At 38.2% G+C, this 16,366-nt stretch overlaps 1 protein-coding gene across 2 annotated transcripts in view; it reads left to right on the top strand.

Moving 5' to 3' along the window:
• hyd (E3 ubiquitin-protein ligase hyd) overlaps window positions 1-16,366 on the top strand; it is a 670,489-nt gene that overhangs the window by 335,059 nt on the left and 319,064 nt on the right. For both annotated transcript variants that reach the window (XM_090375987.1, XM_090375986.1), the window contains exon 24: window positions 14,571-14,809. In XM_090375987.1, the coding sequence (XP_090232113.1) occupies window positions 14,571-14,809 (239 nt within the window). The remainder of the gene's footprint in view (window positions 1-14,570; window positions 14,810-16,366) is intronic.

Below are 16,366 nucleotides of genomic sequence, written 5' to 3'. Positions count from 1 at the left end.
ATTTGCAGGTGTTGCTCAGAAATTACATTATTGAAAACCAGTTGGTCATTTATTATTTTGCCATTTTTCATTATTTATCTATAATTATTAATTCCTTATTCATCATTTATACAGATTGCATGTACACACAAGTATTTGCATGCTTGTGTGTGCATGTTATTGATAAATTATGTGCATATGATTAACTAAGCTGGAAGAACCAAGCTGTGCATAACTACTTAATGCCATTTACACATTTGTTCAGAGAGGTTTATGTTCAAATCCCATCAGACTAGAAAAATTCTCAGAGGCTTCTTCACATCAAGCTATAGTTATTTGTACAGTATATATGCAGAACATTGACGAAAAACAGTCTCAGTGCTCTATTATCATCTTCTTCTGTATGTTTGTTTGTTTGGGTTTTAAGGTGTATGTGTATTTGTGAAAAACTACAGTCGTTTCTGCTTTAATGTGATAGTTGCATTCTTGTGAAACATCGTGCTGAAGAAACTCACAATAAAAATAATAGGGTTAAGGGCAAATCATAAAAAAAATATTCAGAATCGAGGCAAATTTTGTAGTTAGCCTAACACAAAGGATAGTACAGTTTAAATTCATATTTAATAATGAAAATAATACAGTTAAATTTACCTTGAAAAAAAATTAAAGATAACTTGATGAAGAGGAAGGCTTAGAGGTTGCTGAGTTATGAAGACAGTCATCATCATCACCACTTTCAGGTGCAGCTGTGGTTGCAGAATTGGAACGGATAGTTAATCAAGAAGTGGATGGCTGTGCTTCATTGACTTCTGACTGTTTTGGGGGAGGGGAGTAGGTTTGGCATAAAAAAAAAAAAAAAAACGTTTTTGTTGCTTTGCCATTTTTCTTCTTTCATAAAGGTGCTGTTCGTAAGGTGCCAAATAAGACCTTATTCTACAAACAGCTATCCTACTGTGTTCTGCATTGTAATCTTTGTCTTCTAAGAGCTGTAACTGCTTCTCAGCTTCCCTCAGGATAGAAGACAAAAGAGAAGTAAAAAGCTCATGTGGTGCTTCATCCTGGACTTCTTCATCTCCAGCTTCCAACTCCCCCTAAGCAACAAGTTGTTGTTGTTGTAGATCAGCTGTAGAGAGAGAGAGATCTTCACAGTGGGATTCAAGCAGCCCTTCAGCACACTCCACTTCTTCAAATCCTACTTGCTGTGCAAGAGTAACACAATGTTCTTTGATTCTTGGGAGCTGATGTGATGGTTTTAAGCCTTCAAAATTATGAATAAAATCTGGGAGAAACATCTACTAAACTATATGCAAACATTCCTTACTGACATCACCCCACACCTCCACAATGATGTCAATAACATTCTTTATGTTAAAGCTCTTCCAAAATTCAAGGACACTTTCCTTATTATCCCCCTCAATAGCTGAAATTAACTTCTTAAATGTGTGCCTTAAATAATAAGCTTTGAAAGCTGCTGTCACACTTTGATCCATAGACTGAAGGAGAGAGGTTGTGTTTGGAGATAGAAATAGGACTTTGATATTTTCAGAAAGCTTAGCAATGGTGCCAGGATGGCTGGGAGCCTTATCCATAATGAGGAGAATCTTGAAATGCATTTTTTTTTTTCTTGCAATAATTTTTAAAAACACCTTTGAAATAAGGTCAGCAAAAAGTTGACACCTAGGATAGACTTAAGGTATCCTTTTAAGCTCGCAGGTTGGCAGAGTGGTACACCACCACAGGATTAAGCTTTAAGTCTCCACTAGCATTGGCACCTAACATCTTAAAAGAAAAAGACAATATGTCTTTTCTTTTCACAGAAAACTACATTACGAAGGGGGTTTGAAAAGTTCATGGCCTGGGTATGAAAAGGTAGTGTGGTGCGCTGTTAAAAATTTCTGTACATAATCTATAATACTTCAATGTAACGCACCAAGCTTTGTGCAGTTTCAGTGCCATCTTTTTTAATTATGGGTCTGAGATCAACAGAATTTCTTGAATGAGGAAAAACAAAATCAATCACCATGATTGATAATTCATGGTGAATTATCCAATATTCGTGGGAAAAAGAACTAATGCCATGAGGATATGAATCAGTATTGGGGGAGGATGTCCCCTCTTATTCTATGTTTAAGAACTTGGCAGTAGAATTTAAATGAGGGAGGGAGAGCTTGGAAGATGACACACTGTGAAAGACGTACAACATCCATTATTCCAAACTTTGTTGGTAATGTGCATGATTTGGTGATGAAAGATTGACAAGTGAGTTCAGTACACTGCCAGCATCTTGGGAATCTCGGCTGAACATAAGTACCACATAATAACAGAGGTTTTTGCTATGAAAAATATGTCAGCATGATGGGTTCCAAAGTCTTTGACAGCAGTTCAAAAATGTACAAGAGTTGTCAAGTGAACCTTGCATGGTTTGTTACCATGGATGAGATGTGTGTGTCTGCCACTTTCAGCCAGAGACAAAGGAACAGTCCAAATAGTTAGAAATGCAGCTCTTCTCCTCCAAAGAAAGCCAAGCCAATTCCTTCTGCTGGCAAGGTGATTATGTCAGTTTTTCGGGATGCTATGAAGTGCCACTAGTGGATTATCTTCAGAAAAGCTAGACAGAGACAAGGTCATAATATGCAGATCTTTTGAGACAATTGCATGAACACATCAAAGAGGAAAACAAACAAGAAAACTCACAGAGAAGCCTTGTTCCACCAGGACAAAAGCCCACCTGCTCATATGTTTGTGATTGTCTTGGCTGCACTTCATGAATGCAACCCTGGACCATTCACCATATTCACCTGATCTAGCACCAACAGACTGGGCAATTTCATAATTTTAATAAAAGCCTAAATGGCATCTATTTTCCTCACCGATAGTGACATCATTTCTGTAGTAAACGCATTCCTTAGAGGCCCAAGGGAAAATTCTCTTTGCAGCTGGAATCAACACATAGCAGCATTGCTGGCTAAAGTATATTGAATCCTCAAATAAACCCTTTATACTTAGGCTCCAAACTTTTCAAATGCCCCTCAAATAAAATTGGAATTTTTTTAAAAAACACCTGTGAATAGTTTGCCATAATTATTCAAGTAGCCATTTAAAAAAAGCAAACTATTCTGCAAGTTTTTCATTTCCAGTGCAATGCATATCATATGGGAGATACCATCTCTCAATTTAGAAAGCAATAAAGATTAAAAAAAAAAAATAAATAAATAAAAAAACCTGGTTATTTTATTAAAACTAATATCATTGAAGATTTATTTTCAGAAAAAATTAATGAACAGGATGGCGATTCCTCTAATTTGCATTATCAGTGGATTCTAAAAATGTGAGCAAAACATTGCTCTTCCCTTTCATTAAATTAGTAAAGACTGCTTTCCTTTTTAATCTCAATTATAAAAGACCAGTAAGAGACGAGTACAGAGATAATATGTTTGTTATGAATTTTAAAACAAATTGGTGGATTACACACTGTTAGTATGCCACAACATCCATTGCAAATTTATTATAAGTGTTTTTTTAAATATGGTAAAAAGTTTTAATTCTGTACTACCAACATGTGCCATCACCATCGGCGCCTCCGTAGCTAGGTGGGAAGGAGCAGCAGTGCATAGCACACACTTCTTGATTAGACCGGGGTTCGAGCCCGTCACCACCAAATACGGAGGATGCGGAAAGGTCAGGGAATGACCACCGCATATTCCCGGAGCAATATGGCCTTAGTTGCTAATGCTCCTAAAAACCAAATAACAAACAAACAACAAACATGTGCCATCAAGGTGAATTGTCTCCATCTATGATCCAGTGAAATGTTACAACTTTAAGAATAAATTTGGTAAAATTGTAGATTGTTTGGCAGCCAGCTGACTTTCTGTTGTGAATTCTTAAGACCAAAGTGTGTTTCCTTATGGCAGTCAAAAGTCTGAACATTAATAGAAATTGTAGTTACAAATTGCTGACTGAGTTTCTGGAAGTGTTAAGTTAAATATTATTTAAGTTAAAAATTCTTCATCCAGTAGTGTTATTCAGTGAACAATTTTCTTCAGCCAAATTTAATTGAATTGATTTTGCCGGTGGGGGGGGGTCTCTACTTGTCAGTAACATCACTGGTGAAGAAATTGATATTTTGCTGAATCAGTTCTGTCAACCAAAGTGGAAACTGTGACAGAAGAAAAAAATAATTATAAAAAGATCAACACATTAAGTTATGCCCAAATAGCAAGGGCAAATAAAACAGTGGCTACCCAGCCCAAAGAGGTTAACAAGACAAAGCAAACATCCAGAAATAAAGAAACAAACATTGTCATACTAAAAGCAATTTCTGACTCGGCTCACAAATCCAGTGAGGCTGTCAGAGAAGGGCGCCTCCATAGCCAGGTGGGAAGGAACAGCAGTGCGTAGCACACGCTTCTTGATTAGACCGGGGTTCGAGCCAGTCACCACCAAATACGGAGGATGCGGAAAGGTCAGGGAATGACCACCGCATATTCACGGAACAATATGGCCTTAGTTGCTAATGCTCATAAAAACCAAATAACAAACAAACAACAAGCTGTCAGAGAAACAGTGATGACACAACTAAAGTCCTACTTAAAGGACATAAAAATTAACAGTATGAGAAAAGTGAAAGAAAGGGTGCTACTGAAATTAGCAAATAAAGAGGTTTTAAAAAAGGTGGAGGCAATACCTGAAGTCACAAAACTTGGGCTTAAAACAGAAAAGCCAAAAGGAAAAAATCCCCACATCTTTAATTTTTGATGTACCAGAGGCAACATTAGAAAAAGACCTAATGATGGATATATATTATAAAAACTTCAGTAGCATAATGACAATGGATGAATTTGCTGCTGAATTCCTTCTAAAAAGAGGAACCAAAAGCAAAAGAAATGGATTATTTAATATAATAGCTGAAATTACACCTAAAATATGGAAGGCACTGCAGGAACAACAGAGAATCTATGCTGGTTGGATCAGCCATAGATTCAGAGAACATTTCCCCATACAAAAGTGTTTTAAATGTCATAAATATGGTCATACTTCCAGGGACTGCAGTCAAAAAGAACCTGTCTGTGGTCACTGTGCAGTCACTGGCCACGATTACAAAAGCTGCAAAAATAAGTCTCAGCAGCAAAAATGTACTACCTGCAAGGCAGCACAGCTGACTGACTACGCACACAGCATTAGGGATGACAAATTCCCGTTATAAAAAAAATGGTAAAACTTATGCAATCTTAGGACCAATTATGGGCCAGATTGAAAATATAAACGTGACTAGGGCTCTAAATCTCGTTCAATTGAATACTTAAAGAGCAAGAGCTGTTGTAGATCAGATCAAGCTGAAATTAGAAGAAAATGACAGAGACATATTGGTACTCCAAGAATAATACACACATATGAGTAGGGTTCAAGGATACCCAAGAAACTACAAAATCATAGAATACACCTCGGGTGTCCCTTCTACAGCAATAGTAATTAAAAACACTGACTTTACAGTCACAGATGTGTGTCACTTCTGCTCCCTAACAGCAGTGTGTGCTCATATCACTAGTACTGTGGGACAGTTCTTTGTTATCTCACTTTATTCCAGACCTGGCGAAGATATAAATCCTACAATAGAATATTTACAAGTAGTCACAGACCTGCTACCTACAGCAAATATCATAGTGTGTGCTGATGTCAACTGTCGGTCAGCCTTATGGCATAGCCGTACAGAAGACAGAGCAGGCACACACAATGGCTAGATATTATCAGATTTTATAGCCACCTCACCCTTTCAAGTGATAAATCAACCTAATAACTTACCAACTTTTAGCAGTACCATGTGGGAGAGTGACATTGATGTCACTCTTGCCGCCAATTCAATAGCCTATAAAATTACAGACTGGTGTGTCCAGCCAGCCTGGACCACATCAGATCATAGAGATCTTACATTCAAACTAAACAGGCAATTACAAATAACCCAACACCTTGTTGGATACCAAAAGGTATAACCTCAAAAAGGCAAACTGGCAGATTCACAGAACATACAGCAGCAGCTAAGCTGCAAAAACAGGAAAATGAGCGGTCTAGATCAGGCAACTGTAGCCCGAACGAGCAAACACTGACTATGACAAACATTTTAACAAAAAACAGCAAACCTGTCTATCCCACGGAAAAAGCCAAGGATGCAAGCAGTCCCCTGGTGTTCCCCTGAACTGACTATACTCAGGAGAAGGGTGCACCGGGCGAAGAGAAATTTTCAAAGAGCCAGAACATCCTGGCCACAAAATGAGGTGGATGCACTGAGAGATTCTTATAGAACTCTCAGGAATCAGTATACAGCCCTCATAAGAGACAAGAAAAAGGAATGCTGGAGGCACTTGGTGGGAACTACTGGAAACAATAACCCTTGGGGAATAGTTTACATAATACTGACCAACAAGCTGCCAAGAGGAGCTGTCTTGGAAACTACTGTCAAACCAGATGGAATCCCAACCCTGTGTTGGGCAGATTCTGTAAATAACATCCTAGACAGTATTATTCAGACTGAAACTGGGGAACATTCCTCCACCCAGCTAGACATTATAAAAGAAAACACTGAATATGACAATGCCAATATTGAACCTCTGTTTACTATACAAGACTTATAAATAGCACTATCTAAAACCAAAAAACAATAAATGCCCAGGTGTTGACCTTATAAAGGTTGAGATGATCAAAAAATTAGCAGAAATAGCACCAGAAAAAAATTAATAGCACTATATAATAACTGTATGACAAAAGGTATATTCCCAAAAATATGGAAAAAAGCTGTGTTAAAATTAATTCTCAAAAACCCTGAGAAACCGCCTACTGATCCCAAATCATATAGACCAATAGCCCTACTCCCTATACTAGAGAAAATATATGAAAGACTAATATATAGTAGATTAGCTCAGTACTACATGGAAGCAGGTTTACATTGTAACAATCAGTATGGTTTTAAGCAGGGCAGCTCTATGGAGGATGCCATGCACCACCTACTGACAACAGTTAAAAACTCAGAGGAGAAATATATGCTGGCAATCTCCGTTGACTTTGCTGGGGCATATGACTCACTCTGGTGGTTGTAAAAGGTAATACGCAAGTGGTTGTAGAGCAAAGATCAAATGCCACCGTCTTACAGCTTTAGTAGTGGACACAAATGCACATGCTCAAAATATTGCCTGAAAAAACCAAACAAATACTTCTAAAAGGAAATTTGGACATAAGAAGATATCCACAAATCAAAATCAACACAACCACTATAAAAATGGTAACAACTAAAATATCTTGGAGTGGTCTTTGATTCAAAATTAACTTTTTACCCCCATTTGATCTACTTGGCAAAGAAAGTGAGAAATTATGCAGGTACAATTGCCAGGATCAGCTCAAAAGAAAGACCCTGGCAGTCATATTTTGTGCAATGTTCCTACCTGTTATCACCTATGGAGCCGGTGCATGGTTCACCCGCTCGGCCATAGTAAGAAATAGGAATAAATTAGAATCGATACAAAGGACAATACTACTCACTATTACCAGAGCATGTCGCACAGTAAGCATACCTGCGATACAGTTGCTGGCTGGAGCTCTCCCACTTTACCTGGAAGTAGCCAAAAGAGGCTATATTATAGATTTAAAAAGGGCATACCCACAGAATTTCTGTGATAGCCCTTGATACAATCAACACCTTCAATGATGGGGGGGGGGTGAAAGAATAGCCACAAAGCTCCATGAGCTATGGCAAACAAAGTGGGAGCAGGAAATCAGAGGTCTGGTTAGCAAAAGGTTTCTACCATGGGTGGCAATTTTTAGCCCAAAGTCACCTAAGTGGTATGCCCCTGGATTTTTTGCAACATTTATATTGACAGGTCATGGCTCCCTAAAGGCGAAACTAACCTCCTTATATGCCTGACTGATGACCCAAACTACACCTGTGGTGAGAGTGAAGACTGGGCACACATTCTATATGAATGTATAATATATGACATCCCCAGAACAGAGCTAATAGCACAAATTGGCCCACTTCCCAGGGGAGAAGAACATCTGTTAATCAGAGAAGAGGAAAATTATAAAGCCTTTACATCTTTTGCACAGAAAGTATTGAAATGGGCAGAACTATACAAAGCATGGCAATTCAGCCCTCCAGCAATTAAACAATAATCAATAGTTAAAATTGCCCAAGTTTCCCACCATGCCCAGACGATGACTTAAAAACTGTCAGGATAGCAGTATTGTGACAAACCTTCCCAGGACTGCCCTGCAATGTGTAGGAACCTGGAGCCCCATGCCAAATAAGTAACCATGTAGGGGAGGGAGATGTACAGGCAGCCAGGGAAGTAGATTAGCTGAAAAATATCAGTAAGCTAGTAGCAAAGGGATGCAATGTAGAATGAAAGAAGAATGACTGAATGAAAATGAAAGACAGAATGAATAGGCTGGGCACTTAGTGAACTAGGAATTATGGTAAAAGGGAATAAATGGCAGTTTTGGTGAAAGAAAGAGTGACCTAGCATGAGGGAAAGAGAAGGTGAATAGGAATGAGCAGAAAAGCAAATGTAATTGGCCGAAAGAATACAGAGTTAAAAATAACTTACATTACTTTAAAAGTTACAGCTGACAGTTACAGGCTCCGCAAAAACGATAAGTGTTTGCCTTTTATTTACATGATTGTTGTTTTATATTGTACTTAATACGTAGTCATATAGTTATAGTTACGCTGGTTATTTTTTATTTTAATTTAGATAAAGAGTTTTGTGGATTTTACTTACGATAGGTAAAACCGTTATTTTTGTTCGATTTTTGTAGCCATTGTTTTTGTATATAGGGAATTCAAAGTTTTTGTAGGGAATTCAAATTTTTTAATTGAGGTAGCTCTAACGCATAATTATATAGTAATACGCTTCACTGTTTCTATTTCATAGTTTCTATTCAAATACTACTGACATTTAATTTATTGATTTTATTAATTTAAACTACCATGCCCCGAACTAGAGCAGCAAAGCAACGGGCACAAAGTGGCAGGAGTGTTGTGACTCGGGGGAGAACTGAGGGGGGCGATTCTCCAACGCGTCACAGCCTAAAAAAATGTGCAACTTGTGAAATGTTTGCCGAACTCTCTGGAACGGAACATGATATTGCCATGGGGGATGTCTTTGTGTGTGCGCGATGTAAGGAGTGTAAGGAAATCAGGCGACAACTCAGCGTTGTTATGGGCCTATATGAGAGTTTGAAGGACAGGGTGGATGCCCTCGAAGGAAATAAATTGAGGGGCCCATCAGGCTCTCAGCTGCCCACATCAACGCCAGAGCTTGCACTTGGTCATCACGCAACACAGCGGCAACCCCCAAGGCAGAATGCGCTGGTCCCACAGGAACTATTAGTTGTTGGTGACTCTATTGTCAGGGAAACGGGGAACATGCTATGTAAAAAGGATAGGTGGAACAGGACCAGGGTATGTCTGCCAGGGGCAAAGATTGATGACGTTGTAGAGCGGATATCATCGTTCAAGGGCACAAAAGGTGATATAGTTGTACACGTTGGCACTAATGATATTAAGAGTAGGAGACCGGCAGAATTACTCAACAAGTACAGGTCACTGTTGAAAAAAAGCCGAGAATTAGGGTTGAACTTAAAAGTGTCTGCAATTCTGCCCAGACACGATAGGAGGGAGTATATGATGAGAGCCTTGTCGATCAATTCGGCCCTGGAAAGATTGTGCAAGGCTCAAGGGGTAGAATTTTTTTCAGCCTGGACTGTACTTGTTAACAGGAGAGATTGCTTCTACAGGGATGGGATACACTTAAATAGAAAGGGTGCAAGAATATTTGCTGATGCTATCGAGGCAGTGTTAGGTGGGTCGGAAAACTGCTAGCTTGGGGGGATACAAAGACTAATAGTTTAACAGTAACCGCAGGCAGAGGTGAAGGTGATTCTTGCACAACTTCTATTAGAATAAGAAGCGACCTGGAGCGAGGGATGTTGGGGGTTTCAGGGACGGATGGCAGTCATCCTGGAATAGTTGGGTATATGGGATGTGTTAGGGTAACAAGGAATAGGCATAGGAGCATGTATGCTTGCATGTATACCAATGCTAGAAGTATAGTAAATAAATTTGATGAATTTGAAGTGTTGGTCAAGACATCAAAGGCGGATATTGTTGGGATATCAGAGACGTGGTGTCACAAAGATATAAGGAATGCAGAACTGGAATTTGGGGAGTACAATGTGTACAGAAAGGATAGACAGGACAGAAAGGGAGGAGGTGTTATGCTGTTAATTAAGAAAAACATAAAATCAAAAGAAGTGCATCCAGTTGATATAGATGGACAGTGCACTGTTGAGTCAGTTTGGTGTGACATAAGCACTGCAAAAGCAAAGATAAGAGTAGGAGTGTGTTATAGGCCTAATGACTCGAATGAGTACAATGAACAATTGTACAGAGAAATAGAGTGGGCCAGTAAATCAGAATGTCTTATAATGGGGGATTTTAACTTCCCAGATATTGACTGGAACTTGTGGGTTGGTCACTCACACACTAGTCAGACTTTTGTGGATTTATTGGATGATTGTTTTCTGCAGCAGCATGTTCGAGAGGCAACCAGAGAAAGTAATACTCTTGATCTGGTTATCAGCAGTGATCATTCGTGTATTAAGAATTTGCAGATAAAGGAACCACTAGGTGGCAGTGATCACAGTGTGCTGAAGTGGGATTTACTCAAAGAGGTAACTACCGTCAGGGGTAAAGGAAAGGGTTTTTGCTTCCGTAAAGGGGAGTACAGTGGTCTCAGACAGTTTTTAAATTCTGTACAGTGGGATCGACTGACGATGTTACAAACAGTAAATTCTAAGTGGGAAGCATTCAAGGAATTAATCGTGGAAGCTACTAGACTTTTCATACCGATGAAGAAATATTGTTCAAGGTTTAGGCCTAAATGGTTATCAAATGAACTAATGAGACTCGTGACAGAGAAGAAAAATGCATGGGATGCATACAAATTATCAGGCGACGCAGAAGCCTGTAGCAGATATAAGCTAGTCTGTAATCAGGTCACAAAGGAGGTTCGGCAGGCAAAGGCGGATTACGAGAAATCTTTGGCAAAAGATGCTAAGAAAAACAGCAAGGATTTCTTTACTTATATAAACTCTAAAAGGAAGGGGCTGAATATGATTGGTCCACTTGACATCGATGGTTCGACTGTTGATGATCCTGCTCAGATAGCAAACGTGTGAATGTAGATGCAAACGTGAGGAATCATTACAGTTTGAAAATGGAAGAAGGTTATCAAATTGTAGCAGTGTGCTTAATGATTTTGTAATAACTGAGAGCAAAGTGGAGGAGAAATTGTTGAAGTTAAACATAAGAAAGGCACCTGGGGCGGATGGAATCTATCCAGTTATATTAAAGGAGGCGGCAAAGCAACTAAGCAAACCCTTAGCCATAATTATGAGAGCATCCTTGGATTCAGGGGAGGTTCCCACGGACTGGAGATGTGCAAATGTATCCCCAATTCACAAAGGAGGTTCGAAGGGTGACACGAATAATTACAGACCAGTTAGTTTAACTTCTGTTCCGGGTAAAATAATGGAGTCACTGGTTAAAGATGCATTGCAGGATCATCTAGACAAGACTGCAGCAATAATTCAGACACAGCATGGGTTTGTTAAGGGAAAGTCTTGTCTGACAAATTTGATTGGTTATTATGATGTGGTCACAAAGGAACTGGATGCAAAAAATAATTTTGATATCATATACTTGGATTTCAGGAAAGCTTTTGACACTGTTGCGCATGGAAGACTACTGTACAAATTGGAGCAGAATGGTATTAAGGGTAAGTTGCTACAATGGATAAAAGGATGGTTAAGTGGGAGAAGACAGAGGGTGGTAATCAATGGGTGCTGCTCTTCGTGGACTAATGTTATTAGTGGAGTCCCACAGGGTTCGGTGTTGGGTCCACTGTTGTTTTGTATATTTATCAATGATATTGATGAAGGTATATCAGGCTTAATGTCGAAGTTTGCAGATTACACGAAGGTTGGCAGGGTTGTTAATGACAGTAATGGCAGTGTGCTACTGCAACAGGATCTAGATAATTTGGGCAGATGGGCTAAGAAGTGGCAACTGAAGTTTAACCTTGACAAATGCAAAGTACTGCATATGGGTAGAAGTAACCCCAGAGAAACGTACCAACTGTGTGGTACTACACTTAAGGTGGTAGAAAATGAAAAAGACCTGGGAGTAATTGTGCAGTCAGATATGAAGTTTTCTGAGCAATGTAGACAGGCTGCTAGGGCAGGTCATGGGGTTTTGTCAATGATATATAGGAATTTTGCTAGCAGGGAAAAGGAGGTGATTGTCCCTCTGTATAAGGCAATGGTCAGGCCACGCCTTGAGTACTGCGTACAGGTCTGGAGGCCTCATTTTAGGAAGGATGTAGATTTGCTTGAGTGTGTACAGAGAAGAGCAACACGATTGGTGAGGGGAATGAAGGGATCCTCTTACCAAGAGAGGCTTAAGTTCTGCAAATTGCAGTGGCTGGAGACTAGGCACCTGCGCGGTGATCTGATTGAGGTCTATAAGGCCTTGAATGGGTTGAGCACGCTGAATTCTGATGGGATCCTCCCACTTGTTCAGAATACGAACCTACGGGGACATAAGTTCAAATTAAGAAAGGACAGATGTAGAATAGATGTGCGGAAATTTGCCTTTAGCCAGCGGGTGGTTAATTGCTGGAACAAACTTCCATCTGTCGTTGTGGAAGTTGATAGGTTAAATAAATTTAAGGAGGAACTGGACAGGCAATTGGAGGGTATGGTGTGATTTTTTTTATTTTTTTATTTTATTTTTTTTTTTATTTTTTTTTTATTTTTTTTTTTTGGCTGATGCTGCATAAGCTCCTACACTTGCTTTCTTGCATCAGGTGCCACTACTACTACTACTACTACTACTTTATATATACTAGCAAACTTTTACTAACAACACAAACACTATCACTGAATTCTCCCCTGGCCTGCACCACAACTGAAGAATAAACAGTAAGTTGAGGTGCCCAGAGAGGGCAGTTCAGAAAGCAAGAGTTGAATAAAATGAAATGAAAGCCAGAGGAATGAATGAAAGTGTAAGTGTGTGAGAAAAAGAACACAAACCATAAATGCTAGCACACACTAACCCTAGTTTTAATTAGTATTTAAATTTACATGTAATGTCATATAGAGATACAAATCTGTATCTCTATTTTAATGTAAAATGTATTATAAAATGTATTACAAAATATATTTTTAGTAAAATTTCATTTTGATGTTTTGTTGACTTTGAAAACCTTGTACTTTTTTTGGGGGGGGGGGGGAGCAGGTTTTTTTAAAGGTCCTGTTTTTTGTGTGCTTTCTGAAAAAAAAAAATGTACTGTTTCCTGCTTCTTAATGTTATCCAATCACCTGCTTGTTAAAAGTTAAGAAGTTGGCAGCTGTGTGTGTGATTAACTGAGATTGAGGTTTGGTATTGTTATCATTTCACTTTGTTTGAGAGTTTTAATTGTTATGTTAGGGGATGAATCAGTATACCATTATCCCACTCGTATTCCATTTAGGAATTAGAAAACTCTGATATTATATTGTAGTTTTCTAACATTGAGAATGCATTTTTCTCTAATTTTTGACCAGTATATGATATGGAGATGAATTAATACTCTCACCGTATCCTACTTAAAAAAAAAAAGCTCATGATTTGAGATTGCTCTTGACAGTATTATGAATACACTTTTATTTATTTATTTTTATTTTATTTTATTATTATTATTTTTTTTTTTTTTGCAATTTTTGACCAGCATGGTAGGGATTGAACTAGTATTTTGCCCATATTTCATTTACAAATCAGAATGATATGATTTACTGAGTCCACTGCTGTCTGAGTACCTCTGATCTTCCAGTTGTTGCTTTGTTATACATGCTTATTATTATTCCAGATGAAATGTTCCAGTACAGTGTTCCAATTAAAAGACTGGTTGCTGTACATTTTGTAAGTTTGCTGTAACCACATTTTGGCAACGTTCATCTTCTGAATTAATTATTGGCTGCATTGTACAGTGCTATATTATTTAGGCACTTCATTTCCCACCAATGATATGGTAGTAACTGCTGAAATGGCCATCTGGTGAACTGGCATTGCATTATAAATAAATAATAGTTTTGTTTGTTTGTTATTTGGTTTTTAGGAGCATTAGCAACTAAGACCATATTGCTCCGGGGATATGCAGTGGTCATTCCCTGACCTTTCCACATCCTCTGTATTTGGTAGTCACAGGCTCGAACCCTGGTCTAATCAAGAAGCGTGTGGTATGCACTGCTGCTCCTGTCCACCTGGCTATGGAGGCACCAATAAATAATAGAATGCTTATGGTATTTTCACAACATGCAAGGTTAAGTTTTTCTAAAAGACTCTTTTCAGCAGCAAACTTTGATATGCTGTATTCTGTCTTTTATTTAAAAAAAAGTGTGTGAGTTTTTGTGATGCTAGTGTGTCTGTATTAACATGTTATACCAAGTTAGTAGTTTTGACTAGCAGCTATGTCTTGTAATATGATGTTTTTTTTTTATAGGACATTTTTGAGTGTCGCACTTGTGGTCTGACTGGATCTTTATGCTGTTGTACAGAATGTGCTAGAGTCTGTCACAAGGGACATGATTGCAAGCTGAAACGCACTTCCCCTACAGCATACTGCGACTGTTGGGAAAAATGCAAGTGTAAAGCTCTAATATCTGGTCATCAAGGTACCCGTTACCAGTTATTAAACAGGCTAATAGCTGAAACTGACTTGGTTGCTCTACCGAACAGTAGGTGAGAATATATTTTAGGTGTGTGTGTGTGTGTGTGTGTGTGTGTGTGTGTGTGTGTGTGTGTGTGTGTGTGTGTGTGTGTGTGTGTGTGTGTGTGTGTGTGTGTGAAAATGATACTTTTTTTAAGCTTGGTTCTGCTTTGTCCTTATTTTAAGCTAAAATGCTTAAGTCCTTTTATAAATGGTTTAAGTTATTAAAAATACCTTTTTGTATTGTAATTCTCTCATGTGTATTTCTTTTTTTCCTTGTTAGTGGAGAACCTAGTAGTAGCATATTTGCTTTAACTGGGGTGCATCGATGTGCCTTACGTCTGTGTTGCACTGTCAAGCTTGTGGTTGGAGTAATGTCAGATACGTTATTGGATTCACATTAACTATTTCATGCTGATTATTGCAAACACACAAAAAAATAGCACAACAGTATTTGATCAACCTACAATTATTTTAATCATCTTAATCAATCTGTATTAGAGTATAAGAAAATTGGTTTTACATATATTGGATATAATGAAGAAAAGTTGATAATTTGAAAAAGTGTGCCTGTGCACCCACACATGCACATACAATTTTCTAACATTTTAAAACAATTTATTAATAGTAAATTGGGGCAGGGCAGTTGTCAACAATCAACACGATTTTTCTGTTTTCTTTCGTCATCTTTCTATTGAAATTAAACTCCACTGTTCAGATATTTTGCTTGTCATCCAAGATTTTTTGTTGTACTTGTAGTCCAATTCTAATGACTTTACTCCTTTAAAACATTGGGGTTGTTTACTTTGCCTATCACCAAAAGCTTCAGCTTTTCATTACCAGCCATATTTGCACGAACCAAGACTCTAATTCTCTCCTTACTATTTTTACCACCTAAACATTTATCACCTTTAAAAGGCAGTGTCTTGTTTGACAAACATTTAAAAAATAGACCTGTTTCATCAACGTTGAATACGTCATCTTCCATAATTTTTTTCAAACCAGTTTCTTTCCAATGGGTACAGTCTTTTTTGATTACAACTCCTTGTTCACCAGAAATAACTTTTCCAAATAAGTCATGGCACTTTTTAAATTTGTCCAGCCAACCAGAACTGGTTTGGAATGTTTTATGCCCCAGATAAGATGCATACTCCATAGCCTTTTCTTTTAGTAATGGCCCTGATATCGGCGCATTTTTTTCTCGAATCAACTTCACCCACTTCTGCTCCAACTACATCTTCATACAGGCATAATTTTTCACGCTTCCAACTGGGTCCTGCTTCCTCAGTTTGAGAATCGAAACACAGTTATTCAGAATGGTTGGTACACTACTGGTAGGAATACCAAATTTTAAAGTGATTTTTTTTTTTTTTTAATTCCCTGATCTACAGTATTAAACATTTCCACTTTTTCCACTACACTCAAGGATATCCTCTTAGACATTGTAAGGTTACTTGCATAGCAGCTAAAACAAAACCGATTTAAGGACCACTTGTACCTACCATGTAAACAGAGTCAGGTGAAATTCAGTGAACGTGTGGATGACTCATTTCTGCAAAACAACAGATGAATTTCCAGGAAAAAGGAAA

Source organism: Mastigoproctus giganteus, chromosome 6 (assembly GCF_048544385.1).
Source record: "Mastigoproctus giganteus isolate SK-2022 chromosome 6, ASM4854438v1, whole genome shotgun sequence".
Classification (NCBI taxonomy): domain Eukaryota; kingdom Metazoa; phylum Arthropoda; class Arachnida; order Uropygi; family Thelyphonidae; genus Mastigoproctus; species Mastigoproctus giganteus.
The sequence above is the reverse complement of the archived record's forward strand: the minus strand, read 5'-3'. Positions and strand labels throughout refer to the sequence as shown.